The 15,586-nt window shown below is 34.8% G+C and overlaps 1 protein-coding gene across 5 annotated transcripts in view; it reads right to left on the bottom strand.

Moving 5' to 3' along the window:
- Positions 1 to 15,586, bottom strand: part of adam11 (ADAM metallopeptidase domain 11) — a 32,811-nt gene that overhangs the window by 8,093 nt on the left and 9,132 nt on the right. For 4 of the 5 annotated variants that reach the window (XM_028030163.1, XM_028030160.1, XM_028030161.1 and 1 more), the window contains exons 5-17: positions 11,068 to 11,150; positions 10,350 to 10,407; positions 8,277 to 8,337; positions 7,324 to 7,463; positions 5,718 to 5,792; positions 5,557 to 5,628; positions 5,102 to 5,268; positions 3,631 to 3,715; positions 3,466 to 3,556; positions 2,433 to 2,484; positions 1,947 to 2,046; positions 1,085 to 1,156; positions 611 to 703 (exon numbers count right to left, since the gene is read on the bottom strand). In XM_028030163.1, the coding sequence (XP_027885964.1) occupies positions 611 to 703; positions 1,085 to 1,156; positions 1,947 to 2,046; positions 2,433 to 2,484; positions 3,466 to 3,556; positions 3,631 to 3,715; positions 5,102 to 5,268; positions 5,557 to 5,628; positions 5,718 to 5,792; positions 7,324 to 7,463; positions 8,277 to 8,337; positions 10,350 to 10,407; positions 11,068 to 11,150 (1,149 nt within the window). The remainder of the gene's footprint in view (positions 1 to 610; positions 704 to 1,084; positions 1,157 to 1,946; positions 2,047 to 2,432; positions 2,485 to 3,465; positions 3,557 to 3,630; positions 3,716 to 5,101; positions 5,269 to 5,556; positions 5,629 to 5,717; positions 5,793 to 7,323; positions 7,464 to 8,276; positions 8,338 to 10,349; positions 10,408 to 11,067; positions 11,151 to 15,586) is intronic. The other variant, XM_028030162.1, reaches the window with a different exon arrangement.

Raw genomic sequence — 15,586 nt, 5'->3', positions numbered from 1 at the left:
GGGCTGGTTGAGGCCAAAGCACCAAAATGAAGACTTTTATTCTCCAGTTTTTGGCAGAAAGAGAGAAAAAAGAAAAACTATAAATCATGCCAATGGAAATTATTGAGCTTGTTTTAATTTATCATCCGATTAATTGATTTATTGACTATTATGACAGGCCTGGCGCATACATTGGCAAAAACAGCTGACTAAACATGCTGGAATTCAACTTGGGTTGCTAGGTTACGGGCTGGGCTTTACTGGGGTTGCTAGGTAACGATGCAGTGCTCCTCGAATATGACTTAACATTCAAGAGGTTTTTGGAACGGCTCCTTTTCCAGACATAAAAAAAACAACAAAACAATAACTCTCTGCTGGGCGGCTTTTAAGTGCTCGGGTTGTTTTTAGAAGAAGAAGAACAGGTCCTTTTTAAATAGAGGACAACTATTGGACTGCAGTCCTAACAAAGTGCTTAGAAAATTGTTACCAGAACTTAGTGTAGCAGAATTTAAGTCCAATATTTAAATCTCTAACTCAGAGAGGCTTCACGGCCTTCACTGAGTTTTCGCAGAACTTCTAACTCCTGGAAACATTTATTATTAAGTTGGAGATGAAAGCCAGCGGAGCTCACCTTGCAGTCCCTGCAGCACAACCCGTTGCTGCACATGGCATTGTGGGTCAGAGTGCACTTCTTACAGCAATTGGCTCCACTTTGACTACACTCCTAAAGGCCAGACAGACGTTAAAAGACATGAAACAAAGTGACAAACCTGAAATCCTTTTCAATGTAACACATTGAGATTATTTGCAAATGGCATTCTTTTGTATGAATACACCAGTTTTTTGTTTTTGGTGCCCCTGGCGTAAAACAAAAAGGTAGATATGCCACACACAGAAGCACTTTCAGATAAAGTTATTATTCTATTTAGCAAACTTCATGTGTTCACAGCTGGCATAAGATGCCACGCTTTGCTACCATTCTCTAAAATTACAGCACTAAAAAAATCTTGGAAGTGGGATTTATTTTAGCTTGATATTATGCTACTGCAATAAATGCTTATTTTATATTACGTCAGAGGTTCCAGTAAGGTTAATTTATGCTCACCACCAGTGATCCACAGTCACATTCCTCTCCCAGCTCCACATATCCATTCCCACACTCTGAGGGATCTAACAACTACACAGAAAATAACAAAACAGCATCATCTCATTTTCAAAGACCGCAGTTCAAAACTTAAATTTAAATGCAACTTAGCAATAACAGTTTTTTTCTAATATTTCCGTCTACATTCAAGTGTATAAACTAAGGACGCAAACAATTAATTATTAATTAATAGTTTATTAAATTAAAATTTGTTCCAATTCATTAAAAACGCCCACTTAGACTTTGTTTCAGTGTTGTAATTTGGCCGCCATCCAACAGAGGGCGCCGCTGATCATTCTTAACCGGAGAATGTTGCTACAGAAACAGAAAGATGGCCGCGGAGCCATATCAGGACAGAAATGAGAAACGACCCACAAAGAGTCCGTTGTGGGATATAAAATGCACTTTACGCGGTTCTGCTTTGAAATGTAAACACTTGAAAAGCATCTTGGTGCGAAGTTTTCACAATCATTCAAGACCAAAACTTTTTCTGTATGAAGTTTTCTTTTCACTGGGAATTATTCTTTCCATCTTTTATTCAACTGTTCAGCAACCTAAGAGCTTCCTGATAAACATTTTATAAATATGTCTAAATGTAATAATTTTATGTTCATACAGCCAGTATTTAATGCAGCTAACACATTTAGCATGTTATGAAAAACGTAGCCACACTCTGATGGGTGTTATGAGAAAACTCAGGTTTTTAAGAAAATTAGTCGAATCATAAGATCAATCAACCTTAGATTAACTCATTAATCAATAATCAATAACTTCCATCCCTAGTTTAAACTGTAAAGCCTGACTGAGCCGCCAGCTGAATCACCTTAGTGGGTTTGTTAAACAGGCAGCTTCCTCCTCCCTGCTGCAGGAAGCGCAGGTACTCATCAATACTGCAGCGGGAAAACTTCCTGGGCAGGTAGTAGCTGATGGATGCAGGCAAAAATAAGATATTACAAGTTTTACTTATGTTTTATATTAGTTCAAATTCATACCACTTGAATTTTCAAATATTTTGTGATACGACAACTTCAAACTTCAATGAATTTAATTAGGATTTTACATGGTAGCTCAATAAAAAGGAACATAATGGCAACATGGAAGAAAAATGAGGCAGGAAAAAAAATCTTAAAGGTGTGAATTAATAAAAAGAGTCCAACTGTTTGTATTTTAGTCTCAATGTAAATCCATTGAACAAGAAGAAAATGTCACAAACCACAAAAGGAAACACAGTAATCGTGGAAGAAGCTGCTCCATTTTTGCAAGACACATAATGTTAACATTTATTTTCCTGAAAATACTTCTTCTGTACCCGGTGTCCTCCATGATGCAGCCCAGCCATGGATCTGGACACCTGCAGCCTGCTGGACAAACACAAAAACGTCTGTGATTAAAAAAGATAAAATATATTCTACAGAGATGAAGCTCACCCTGATGGACCAGTCAAAGTAACAGCAGTTTTCAATAATTGTGCATAGGTTTTAGAAATGCAAAATCTACATTTACGAAGTCAGAAAAATGTTTAGTTTTACATGTTTTATTGGTTTTAGTCAGTTTAATCGGTTATTCAGTCAATTAATAAAAAAATCAAATAAAAATGTATCTGATTTAAAGCATATTTTATACATTACATTATAATGTAATGTATAAATTTTATGACTATGACTAGTTTATGACTATTGTCATAAAATGCATAAAATGCAGTAAAAGCATTCATTTAATGAACGCCTGAGCGTTTGTGGATAAAAAATACTTTGAACATAAACATTAAAAAGTTCAGCCCTTCATCAATACAGTGTAGTGATAATCTTAATTTTTTATTAATAATTGGACAGCAAAAGCTGATTTTATTCATTTATTTTTTTTGCATGAAGCTAAAACTCACTTGAGTATTTCTGTGTGAAACATATTTACAGCGAATATGTTTTTAAAATTTATTTTAAATGCAAAAACGAATTTTGTTGGCTTAATTACAGTTCTGGGTATCAAGATATTTCAACAAATGGTAATTTTGGCCTTTTACTTACTTATTCCAATAATCAATTCATTGTGATTAGTTTGATTAATTAATTCAGTCCCAGTTAGATAAATCGAACTTTTCCTTACTCTGATTTTATGGTGTTATGTCACTGCAGTAGATGAAATAAAATAAAATTACTTTCTCACCCCAAACATGTAAAGTTGTGATTAAACAAATTATGCCAAAAAGGGAATATAAATAGTTTTAAAGTAAAAGAAAAACAGCCATGAATGTGTAACGTCTCTGAGGGTTAAATCTGAGTCGTTCTCTTGAGTGTCGGCCATTTTGTTTTTGAAGCTCTCAACTAAGATCAGTGATGAATTACCTGCAGCTGTTCGCTCTTTGTTCCTCAGCATGCCGATGTTCTGCCCCAGACTCTGACACAGAGTGATGGCCATCGGACCCACGCTGCCAAACTGAGGAGCCACACAGGGAATAAATCAGGGAAAGTTATCATGGCGGCTGCAGGACGCTGCAGTTCTTCCTTCACCTCGTTGATGCCGCCGCCCTTCGTCAGGGAGCAGATTCCCCCGATGTAAGCGGCTTCGCTGCGGCTGCTCATGAACGTCCTCCCTCTGAAAAACAAATATCGATGAGACTGGATGAGAGGAGAAACAACAAGTACGACGGAGTATTAGGGCCGGGCTAAGAAAGCAAAATAAAATAAAATAAATTAGGAGGATAAAGTTATAAAATAAAAAAATAAAGTCGAAATAATGACAATAAAGTCATAGTATTGCAAGAAGCGAGTAAAGTCAAAATAATACAAGAATAAAGTTGAAATAATGACAATAAAGTCATAATATTACAAGAATAAAGTAATATAAGAATAAAGTATTAATATCATGAGAATAAAGTTGTACAAGAATAGTGGAAACAATGAGAAAAGAGTGAAAATATTTTGAGGAAAAAGTCCTAAAATTACAAGAATTAAGTCTTACTATTAAGAGAATAAAGTCATTATATTAAGAGATATAAAGTTGCACAAGAATAAAGTAAAAAATAATGACAATTAAGTCTTTATTCTTGTATAATAATACAAGAATAAATTATAGAAATAAATCAATAATACCATGACAATAAAGTCCTACAAGAATAATGTCAAAATAATGAGGAAAAAGTCCTAATGTTACAAGAATAAACTCTTGCTATTAAAATAAAGTCAAAATAATGAGGAAAAAGTCCTAATGTTACAAGAATAAACTCTTGCTATTAAAATAAAGTCAAAATAATGAGGAAAAAGTCCTAATGTTACAAGAATAAACTCTTGCTATTAAAATAAAGTCAAAATAATGAGGAAAAAGTCCTAATGTTACAAGAATAAACTCTTGCTATTAAAATAAAGTCAAAATAATGAGGAAAAAGTCCTAATGTTACAAGAATAAACTCTTGCTATTAAAATAAAGTCAAAATAATGAGGAAAAAGTCCTAATGTTACAAGAATAAACTCTTGCTATTAAAATAAAGTCAAAATAATGAGGAAAAAGTCCTAATGTTACAAGAATAAACTCTTGCTATTAAAATAAAGTCAAAATAATGAGGAAAAAAGTTATTATGTTACAAGAATAAAGTCTTGCTATTAAAATAAAGTCAAAATAATGAGGGAAAAAGTCATAATATTCTAAAAATGAAGTAATATCATGAGAATAAAGTTGCAGAAGAATAGTCGAAATAATGATAAAAAATGCAAAATATTTTGAGAATAAATTAAATTAAAAATAGAATAATATGAGAGTAAATTAACATTTCCAGAATAACATCAGGAAAAAGTTGTAATATTATAAGTTTACTAATGTAATAATACAACTTTCTTCTCGTACGATTTTATTCTCAACACATTATGTCTTTAGTTTTTGCAATATTCCGACTTTATTCATGTAATTAAAACATATTTTTTCTTTGTGGCCCTAATACTCTGTTCAGTGATCAGTAAAATAAATAAAATTAAAAGTAAACCCTACGAGAAGAGGTGCACAGCGTCGCAGCGCTGCTTGATGCTCTCCTTCCTGAACTTCATGAAGTCTCTCAGGGTGAGCAAGGCGTCGTCGCCGACGGCGATCCTGTTCTCAGACGACCAGGTTTCCATGGCTACCAGGACGATGCGGGTGTTGAGCTGCTCCTTGTAGATCTGAAAAAAGGGTTAACCAGGAAGGATTATGCAACAGGTGAGGATCTGATTCATTACTGTGGGTTCGTTTTAATCAGTTTGGTTAATAAATATTCAGCTTGAACTGAGCTGTGAGAGGAAATGTGAAACCAAAAATAATAATCAACCGATGACTGTTTGCCTCACAAACAATCATTAAAGACAAAACTTGATAAACTACAAAACATTTGTAAATTCTCGTTTATTTTGTGTCTTTTTTATACTAAATGTTTGGTGGTCAACATATTTTTAAATGAAGAAATTTCTCACCAAGTCGGCCATGTTCACTACGGATTTGGCGAAAATCTTCGTTTGAGACGTCGACCTGCGGAGCTGCACGAACTAACAGAAACAAAACGGAGATTTCATCATTTAGCGGCTCTTCTTTCCTGAGTGGACAGGTGAGAAACGGAGCAATAACGCTCACCTACCAGCTCATAATCATTAACGATCATCAGCTCGATGTACTTGGTCTCGGTCTGAACGGTGCGCTGGCCTCGCCTCACCTGAGGAAGACAAAGACACAAACCCTGAGCCGAATGTTTAAATTGTCAAAATGACCTTCAGACGTCAGACACACATGAAGCAAACGCAGCAGGTGCAGCCATTAGCCACTCTGCATGGACAGACTCCTGCTGACGATGGTGGTGAAACTCTACCTCTGTCCTTGAGAGGGAAACTCAACTTCAAGAACATTTATAAAGCAGAAAGCTTTCTGCTTCCGCTGCTTCAGAAGCTTCTGTGTCTAAATACACCCTGAAAGGAATATAACATATTTCTGAAACGAGTAAATAAACGTTTGGAGCTGAAATCATCTTGATGTGAAACTGCAGCAGAGCCTTAAATCAATAAAGTATTTTTCAATTTAAATCAAATACTTGCTCAATGACGCATTAAAGTTGGAAAACTGTAATTTTTAACAGAAATAACTCACAACTTACCGAGTTAAAAGTCATTAACACCAGAAATTATAATAAATTATATGTCAAACTTATAATAAATTATATGGTAAACTAGAACCAGTGAAACTTGGGCATTGATTAATCCAACCTGGTGCTTTGTTGATACTGGGTTCCATTTGTAGTCCGAAATTTCAACTTAACGAAACCAAAAAAGCAATTAAAACGCCTAACATTAGCACACTAATGCTAACATTAGCAAACCAATGCTAACATTAGCATACTAACATTAGCATACCAATGATAACATTAGCACACTAATGCTAACATTAACACACTAACGTTAACATTAGCTCTAACATTAGCATACTAAAGCTGGCACTAGCACACTATTGCTTGCAATAGCACTAACATTAGCATACTAGCTCAAAGTAACACTTTCATTAGTAAACTAGTGCTTGTATTAGCAAACTATCTAACATTAGCACAATAATGCTTAAAATAGCACTAACATTAGCAAACTAGGTCCAATATTTGCACACCAATGCTAACATTAGCACAGTACAACTAAAATTAGCACTAACATTAACATACTAACTCTGACACTTTAATTATCAAACTAGTTCTTGTTTTAGCAAACTGGGTGTAATATTAGACCCAGTTTGCTAACACTAACATTAGCACACTAATGCTAACATCAGCACACTAACATTAACAATAGCACTAACATTAGCACACTAGCTTCAGGTAACACTTTTGTTAGCAAACTAGCTCTTATATTAGTAAACTGGATCTAACATTAGCACACTAATGCTAACGTTAACAATAGCGCTAACATTAGCACACTAGCTTCAGGTAACACTTTTGTTAGCAAACTAGGTCTTATATTAGTAAACTGGGTCTAACATTAGCACACTATGCTTACAATAGCGCTAAAATTAGCATACTTGCCCAAACATTACCACACTAATGCTGTCCAACTTGTGCATCCTAACCATTTTTTAACTTGTTTAGGTAATTTGTTGCATAATCGTCCTGATAAAATAAGATAAACTGTATAATATACTTTTTATAATTTATATTCATCCTCTCTGTCATTATTGACACTTGTTGGAGGTACGGATGCATCAACACTAACTTGTCTTTTGGAGCGCCTCTGGCCTCTGGTGAAAACAGTTTTCTCTTCTTCAGACTTGTTGTCTCCATCCTTTATCTCGCTGTCTCCTTCAGAGAGACCATCTGTTCGCCCCTCAGGCTCTGTGCTGTTCATGAAGCATCCTGCGAGACGCACAAAAGCAGAAAAGTGACTAGTCATCAGTCCAGATACATGTAACTGTGTATTTTAGTCCTCTGATATGCAGAAAAGATCGATATCAAGCAGCGGGTAGAGGAAGGAGATTAATGAGGAGAGGAAGAGGAGGCAAGGGCGAGGAGGACAGACGGACAACATGATAGCAGGAGGGTGACGAGGACACACAAAAACAGGAGAAAATTTTAACTGTAGTGGCAAAATATTTGACTATTTTAGCTCAATTTCAAGGACAGAACTAAAAATTTCACAGCAAGAAGTGATACACTGCAAAAAAGCGGCTTTATTCTACAACAAATATCTTATTTTACTTCAAATAAGACAAAACTAACTGGTAAGTAACTGTTCAGCAAGATGTAGGAGCTTATTTTGGGCAAATAATTCCTTAATAGTGATTCAAATGTAGTAGCTTTTCATGAAACAAGTGAAATTACCTGTTTATTTCATTTATAAGAAGTAAAATAATTTTATAAGCAAAATAATTCATTGATATTAAGGAATTACTGACTTAAAACAAGCTCCTCTATGTTGCTGAAAAGTTAGTTTCGTCTTATTTCAAGTGTTTTAAGAAACTAGACCAAAAATACTTTGTAAGATTTTTGTAAAAAAGGCAACTCTTAAACTTTAGTCAGTTGCGACTTTACAGATAAACACCTGAACCTCATAAGAATTCAATCACAGCAAATTTATCCTCCATATTTGTTACTGAGTAATATTATCTGTTAACTCCACTTTAATTTGCATAAATATTTCTACTATCTGATCGGAAATGCAACTCCTACCTGGACAGGAAAGTGAGAAGAGGTCGATGTCGGGCATTCGATACACGATGTGGTCTTTCTGCTTCAGAAAGGTGACAAATTTAAAAAGTAAAAACAAAACAAACATTAAACTGTAAAAAGGTATTTAACATATTAACTATTTTTGCATGCAGCTGTTTTTTTCAGGAGATTAAAATTCATGCATTGTGTAAATTTTGTTTTAATTCCATTCAGATTCATTATCTGGCCCCCCGGCACTGCAAAACAGGACATTACCCGTCCGGATAACTACAAGAAAATTTACAAAAAACAGGAACATAAAATACAGCGGAAACCTTAGACTGTTCCCCTGCCTAAAGGAACCTCAGACTGAAGAACTTTTGGCCTCCAAGTCACTTAAACTAGCTCTTTTAAATACCAGATCAAAAACATTTCATTATACATTACACATGAACAATAAATGAGGCTCTGTAGAAATTAACATTTTAAACATTTAGCATAAAATACTCTCCCTCTTCTCACAACTAGCAGTGTGAAGAAAACATTGCCATGTGTGGTAAACAGATCACAGAGGAAAGTGCACTAATGCAAAATTAATCAGCCACATAGTCGTCATAATGGCTGTAACAAGTTCTGGCCATGGTGGTAGGATAAATACTTTATGAAAATGACCCAACTGAGACAAAAAGCAAAGCAGCGAGGCGGAGAGTGAAGGAGTTTCATGACGAGCTGAGAGACTATCGATCCGTCTCTCCATGTAATTGAGCTGCACTTCGATTGCTGCGGTTCTTAATGGGAGAAAAGCTCCGACTGCTCCGTTCTCAAGCTCTGTTTCGCTTTCAGTCACTCCCATTTCTCTCAATGTGACATGAATTTCATAATCAGATCTGAGCAAAGCCTCTCAAACTTTCTGTGCTGAGAGAAACCGCCCTGAGGATGAGGCTCAGTGGAGGAGGAACGTGTCAGCGCATTTTTCCATTCAGAAGCTCAGAGAAAGATTAACGCTGTGTGGACAAACGGAAAATCATCCAGAGAGATGGAAAAACGAGGCGGGTGCTTTGCTAGCAACCCAGAGAGTTTCATTTATACAAGTAACTAAAAGTAACACAATAATTTTTTCCACATCAGTTTAATTCAATATAAAACTCATGAGACTTTAACAAAAACTGAGGGTGTGGGACTGGTTATGGTGAATTTGGAGTTAAAACCTGTTTGTTTTTCATTCAGAGGGTAGAAAATACAGAAATTTTACTCAAGTAAAAGTAAAAAGTACAACGCAGAATTTTTTTTTTCCAAAATAAGCTATTCAATGTAATTAGTTACAACTCTGACCTGCATCACAACGAAAATATACAAAATAAAATTGTTTTATATTGTAGTAGTGCCTAAGCCTGTCGCAATAATCAATAATTCAATTAATCGCATGATAAATGAAAATTAGTTTACTAATTTCCATTTGTATGATTTATTGTTTTTCTCTTTTCTCTCTTTCTACTAAAAACTGGATGATGATAAAAGTCTTCAGTCTGGAGCTTTGGTCTTAACTGGCCCCTTCATTTTTTATTGTTTTGTTCATTTACTTTGTATATTTAAAATGTCTACCAATTCCAGTATTAAATGTTCATTAGATTTTAAAGTTTACTGATCTTTGAGAATGTGTTATTGCATTATTATGTTATTGCCATTATATCACTTAAAAATGAGCTCAAAACAACAATATTATCATTTATCGCAATAACTTCTGGGACAATTCATCGTCCAGCAAAATTTGTTATGACAGGTCAGCACTTTCCCATAATATATGCAAAAAAAAAGCTAACAAGCTAGCTAGCAAGGGTATGTTAGCAGCTAGTTAGCGGTAACCTCAACTACTGTAAGTCACAGAACAGAACGAAAATGTTTGTGTTAGACTCAAACGTTGCTTGACAGAAAAGTCCTGCGATAAAAATTAACTACATAAAATATTCAAGATTAAGACTGGTGATTAACTTATTTAATGTCAACTTACATATTTTTTAAAATACATAAATTTAAGACTTTATAAGACACCTGCTCAGGCTGATTCAAAGTCAAACATGCCTCATTTGAACTCACCTCTCCGTTACCGACGGGTTCAATCCCATAAGAGAAGTTGGAGTCAGAAAACATCCCTCTGAGAGCAGTTTAAAGTAAAATATTAGACATGCTCAACTCAGCAGGGTCAGGAGTGTTAGTGCCATTGTAGATAGAAATAATAACAATAAAGAAAAACTCAGAAGCTTTGATAATAATGTCAGAAATTTATAATAAAAATGGAAATTTCTGAGCTCCAAAAGCTGAAAATTTGTGAGAAAAACCTTAGAAATGTTCTACAAAAAACAAGTAAATTTCTAAATATGAAAAATCAAAACTTTGAAAGAAAAAAATAGGAAATTTTGAGATTAATCTAAAAAAATATTACAGAAAAAACAAGTAAATTTCTGAGTTTGAAAAGTAAAATAAAATTACAATAATAATTTTTTTTTTAAATGAAAATGTTAGATTAATCTCTGAAAAATTCTTGGCAATGTCAAAAGTTTAAACATAGAAATGTACTTGTGTTTTTCTATAAAATTTCTGAGATTAATCAAAAAATGTCAAAGTTTTTTTTCTAGAAAATATTCAGCTTTTCAAACTCAGAAATTTCCTTGTTTTCTCTAGTAAATTGCTGAGCTAAATCTAAACATTTCTGGGTTTTTTGGTAAAAATGTACTCTCTTTTTTTAACTAAAAGTGTTCTAAAATAATCTCCTTTTTTTTTGTTGTTGCAGTAATTGTTGAAGTGTTTGACCCACTGAAGGCCTTGGCAGGTGGATATCGCAGCCCAGGAGCCAGGCAGCCCCCGCACTCGCCCATGGTAGTAGCAATGCTCCCCGCCCTGAAAACAAATAATAGATTAGAGCAAGACACTGAACCCTCCATCTTCCTGTAACGTGTTCATGTCAAATTTCAGAAAATGAAACCAGTGCCCGTCTGAGAACCTTGTGCTGCCACTGATCACCTGGCAGGTATTTTCCATCAGCCGACCGTCAGCCAGGTGGGCGTTTGCTAAAGGAGATAAATTACTGCAGGACAACTTAGAAAGAAAGATACTGTCTACATAAAACAGCATAAAAAATAGTAAAATGCAGAAAGTCTTTGTTCACCTCTATGCTCATTCACTGCATAAAAAACCTGAGACTGCCAGTCGCATAACGATCTGCTGCAAGGTTACAGCGTGTAACACCATACTGAGGCGGATTGCATAAGAAATCTTGAAGGGCATTAACTCTGCAGTACATAATATTTTTACAGCATCTGTAGTTATAACATCTTCTTCAAGTTGTTTAAAACCAGAAATATTTAATTGCTGTTAAATGTAATAATTTGTGATCGCTAATTTGGGATTTGTTTCAGTCGCTAAGCTAAGCTAGCTTTCTCCAGACTTTCAGGAGGAAGTAAAAACTTTTATTTTTAGGCAGTTTTTCTACATGAAAGCACAAGAAGAATTAAATAAGGATGAAACCAAAGTGACAACTCAAAGTTCAGCACCCAATTCATCAATGAGAATCACTTTATGGGAGATAAAATACTATTTTCTTTGGCGTTTTTTATAATTGTTGGTCATTTGTTCCTTCGTAGTTTTGTAAAGTTGCAGTTTTCACCCTTTTGTACCCAAAAGTAAAAATGTACAAACCGGACCTATTTACCATGAGATATTTCGACATCAAATTATATTTGCTTTAATGATTCAAAGTAATTTTGCATACCCTACACAAAGTTCAACAATGAGGAAATGTGGTTAGGTATTTCAAACTAATAACAGTTATTTTGTTTTAATAATCAGTGATATTCAACTGAGTTGCCCAAACTGGAATCAGAACCACAGTTAGAGGAAATATGCTAAATTTATATGCAAAATGTTCAGAAAACAAAACAATTAAGCTAAATATTAACTGATTGAAATGTTTTGTTAAGTTAAGAAGTAGCAAACGCTTAGTTTGTGGAAACAACATGGAAGTAGGTTGAGATGAAATGGGAACATGTGGGTACAAAAAAGGGCCAAAAAGGGACTGATTTGGCAACCGGACCCAGATCTAACGTTTAATGCTTAAATAAAAAGTCTAAAATTAAAGTAAATTTGGGTTTTTTTGCTAACAAGTTTCACTTCATCCCCTTTAGGAATTGCTTTTTTTTGGTCAAAAGGAATTAGAAAACCGTTAAATTGTTTAAAATGCTAAGGCACACTGGTGTATGTTATATGTAGAAAATTTCACCTGTTTGCTAGCTTTTTTAGCATCTCTAAAATATTTAAAATAAAATGCAACCTGAAAGCCAAAATTTAAAAACATATCCAGTCACTTGAAACCATTTCTTTTTTGGCTGATTAATATGTAAGTTTCCAGTAAACTGTGTCTCAGTTGACATTTCAGTTTGGCTGAAGTGCAGAGAGGTAAAACCGTCGCCTCCAGACTCTATCACTTGATTATTCATAATCCCCTGCAGGGCTCCAACTGGACGATCATGTTTTCAATATAGTGTTTCAGAGCCGACTCTGCGCTCGGGGTGCAGATATGGTCAGATTACAACAATCTGTAGGGACACTCTGATGCCAATCAATAAATTCATGTATGTTTTAAGAAGCTTAAAGTAGAGGAATATTATTATACTCGCATCTGTTTGTTTGTGGATTCTTGGAAATTGGGAATGTAATAGTATACACTCATCTTTCCATGGGTGAAACATGGGGAGTTTGTTTCAGTTGTTTGTAATGAACCTCAGTAAGTCACCGGAGTCAGCTCAGACAACAATATAAAAAAGTAAAAGCAGCAAATCTGTCCAGATATTTTTCTAAGATGCTGCTAGTTTTGGGCTGGTCCTGCTTTTTGCTTTCAGAACTTTCTTTATTCTTCATTGGACAGACTCCAACTGACACTAAACAGGCAGTTTTGGCAAATCTTTTGGCTACCTCTGTTCAAACACATCCCAAAAAGGCTCTGTTGGAGTGACATCTGGGGACCGTAGCGGTTTCTGCCATCTCCTGATGGAAATAGCCATCAGAAAATGGATGCAATATGGAAATAAAAGGGACCTGCTATACAAAACTAGTATTTAGCACATTTTTATATTCTTCCACTTGGGCTTCTAAAAACAGAACAAGCGATTTAAAAACCCACTCAGTTCTGTTTTGGCAATAAGTTTTTTGGGGTCTGAAAAATTATCCATTTCAAAACCTTCCGGAATGTAATGTCACATTCAACTGGCACTGCGCTGTTACCTAGCAACCCCAATGGAACAACCCGTCACCTAGCAACCCAACCAGAGTTCCACCACATTTATTCAGCTTTTTTTTTTAAATTTACTTTATTTTGAACAAATAACCTTTTTAACACAATGAGTAATGTTATTTTACACTAAAGAAAAAATAATAAAGGAATACTTATCCATAAAAAATATAAAATAACCACAAACATTGATAATACTGGTGTTAATGTTTTGCAAATCCACAAAGTAACGTAAAGTTTAAAAAAAAAGTTAAATATATTTATACATAAATGGGTAAAATAAAAATAGTGTACCTTTTAGTTTATACAAACGCTAATATTTTCTTAACAAATGTGCAAAAACACAATCTGTTACAAGTGTCTGCTTAAAAAAATAAAATTTAAAAATTTATAACAAAGGTGTCTGCTTATGAGATAAAGTTTAACTTATTAAGAAGAGTTTTTGCTTTCGTAAGTTTCTGGTTATTTAAATGAAGTTTAAAAAAAGCTCAATATAAATAATCACATTTATTCAGCTGTATTCACTGTACAATGGCTGCTGGAAAAGATAAGTGAAACCACTTGCTGCAGTCTTGTTGGTTGTGCAGGAGGCGCTACTTCTGCTTTTCAAAGATGTATGGTTGTATAATTTTGCATCCGTTTGTAGCTTTTTCAATGTCAATTGTAAACATTGAGTTGGGGGGAGGGGAAGTGCCAACAGCGGGTTATTTGGATTTAAAGTGACAACGTGCCTTAAAACAGCTCATTCTGAAAGGACCTCAAAATATGCAGAACTGACCAAGACCGACTTTGTTCAAAAACGTTTATGAACATGTTTTGTATAGTTCAGAGATCTAATCCTACTCAAAATTACACCATCGCTAGCAGACTGAACCACTGGTACTAGGTCGGCTGTAGCTGAAATTAAGAATTGTTGGACCAAGCAACAACTTTCCCATGTTCCATTTTAAAATTTTTGCAAGTTTTTGTAAATTGGAGCTCCAGTTTTTGCTTCCAGGTGACCGGAGTGGCACTTAGTTTACCCTGCTCTGCCTTTAGAAATTATATTTCATATTTCTTGGTTGCAAAAAGTGGTTATTTTAGCTTCCGTTGGCTTTTATTATCATTTTGTAAACTGGTCTCCATTCTCCAATGAATATCAACAAGCCATTTTCTTGCGTACAACAGCTGCTCACTCTCTCTGTTTTTCGCACCACTTTCTGCAAACCTGAGAGATGGTTGTGTGTGAAAATCCCAGCAGATCACCAGTTCCTGAAATAGCCAGACTAGTCTGTCTGGCACCAACAACCATTCAAAGAGCTACAAGCCACTGAACAGATCCAACAAATAAAGCTGCTGGTCAATATGTTAACCAATTTCATGAAGACTTGTCCACAAATTCAAATCATTTTCACTTGCATTTAAACCTATTTGAGAAAATCTGACTAATGTCAGCATTTAAAATATTACATTAATATTTAAAGTCTAACATTATATTGTTATTTGCAGGTCTACGCTCCACTCCACAGTGAAAAACAAAATAAAAGGACTTTTTAAAACCAACCAAAGCCTAGTCCTACAGTTTCAGCCTAAACTGTAAGCCTATCTGGATCTCAGTACTTTTATTTTCTTAAACCTTCAGACATAGACGCAACACTACTTCTCGGAGGAAAGAAAATACTTTCATTAGTCATACTAGACAGAGAGAGAGCTCATAGCACTTAGCACAGGGCAGGATAATAAATAAATAAAAGGTAGGATTACGAGGCTAAATGGAGGAAATCAAATTGCCTGACACAGCAGACACACACTGACCGAAGAACTTAAAGGGCTTTTCAGAAAGGTTATGTGTGCACTACAAATAATGGCTACTCACTCATGTAAATAAGCCCCATGCATACAAAATTATGCATAAAAGGTAAAATATCTCCAACGAAACATGAGCAGAACAACATTTGTAGAGAGAGTGATGAAATAGCTTGAACTCAGAAATGGACAGCAACAGTTATAACCTTCAGAAATGAGAGGATTGAAGTTGACAACTAACAGAATTAGAAAAGTTAGAGTGCAC

The sequence above is a fragment of the Xiphophorus couchianus genome, chromosome 10 (assembly GCF_001444195.1).
Source record: "Xiphophorus couchianus chromosome 10, X_couchianus-1.0, whole genome shotgun sequence".
NCBI classification, from domain to species: domain Eukaryota; kingdom Metazoa; phylum Chordata; class Actinopteri; order Cyprinodontiformes; family Poeciliidae; genus Xiphophorus; species Xiphophorus couchianus.
This window is presented reverse-complemented; position numbering and strand designations above follow the sequence as displayed.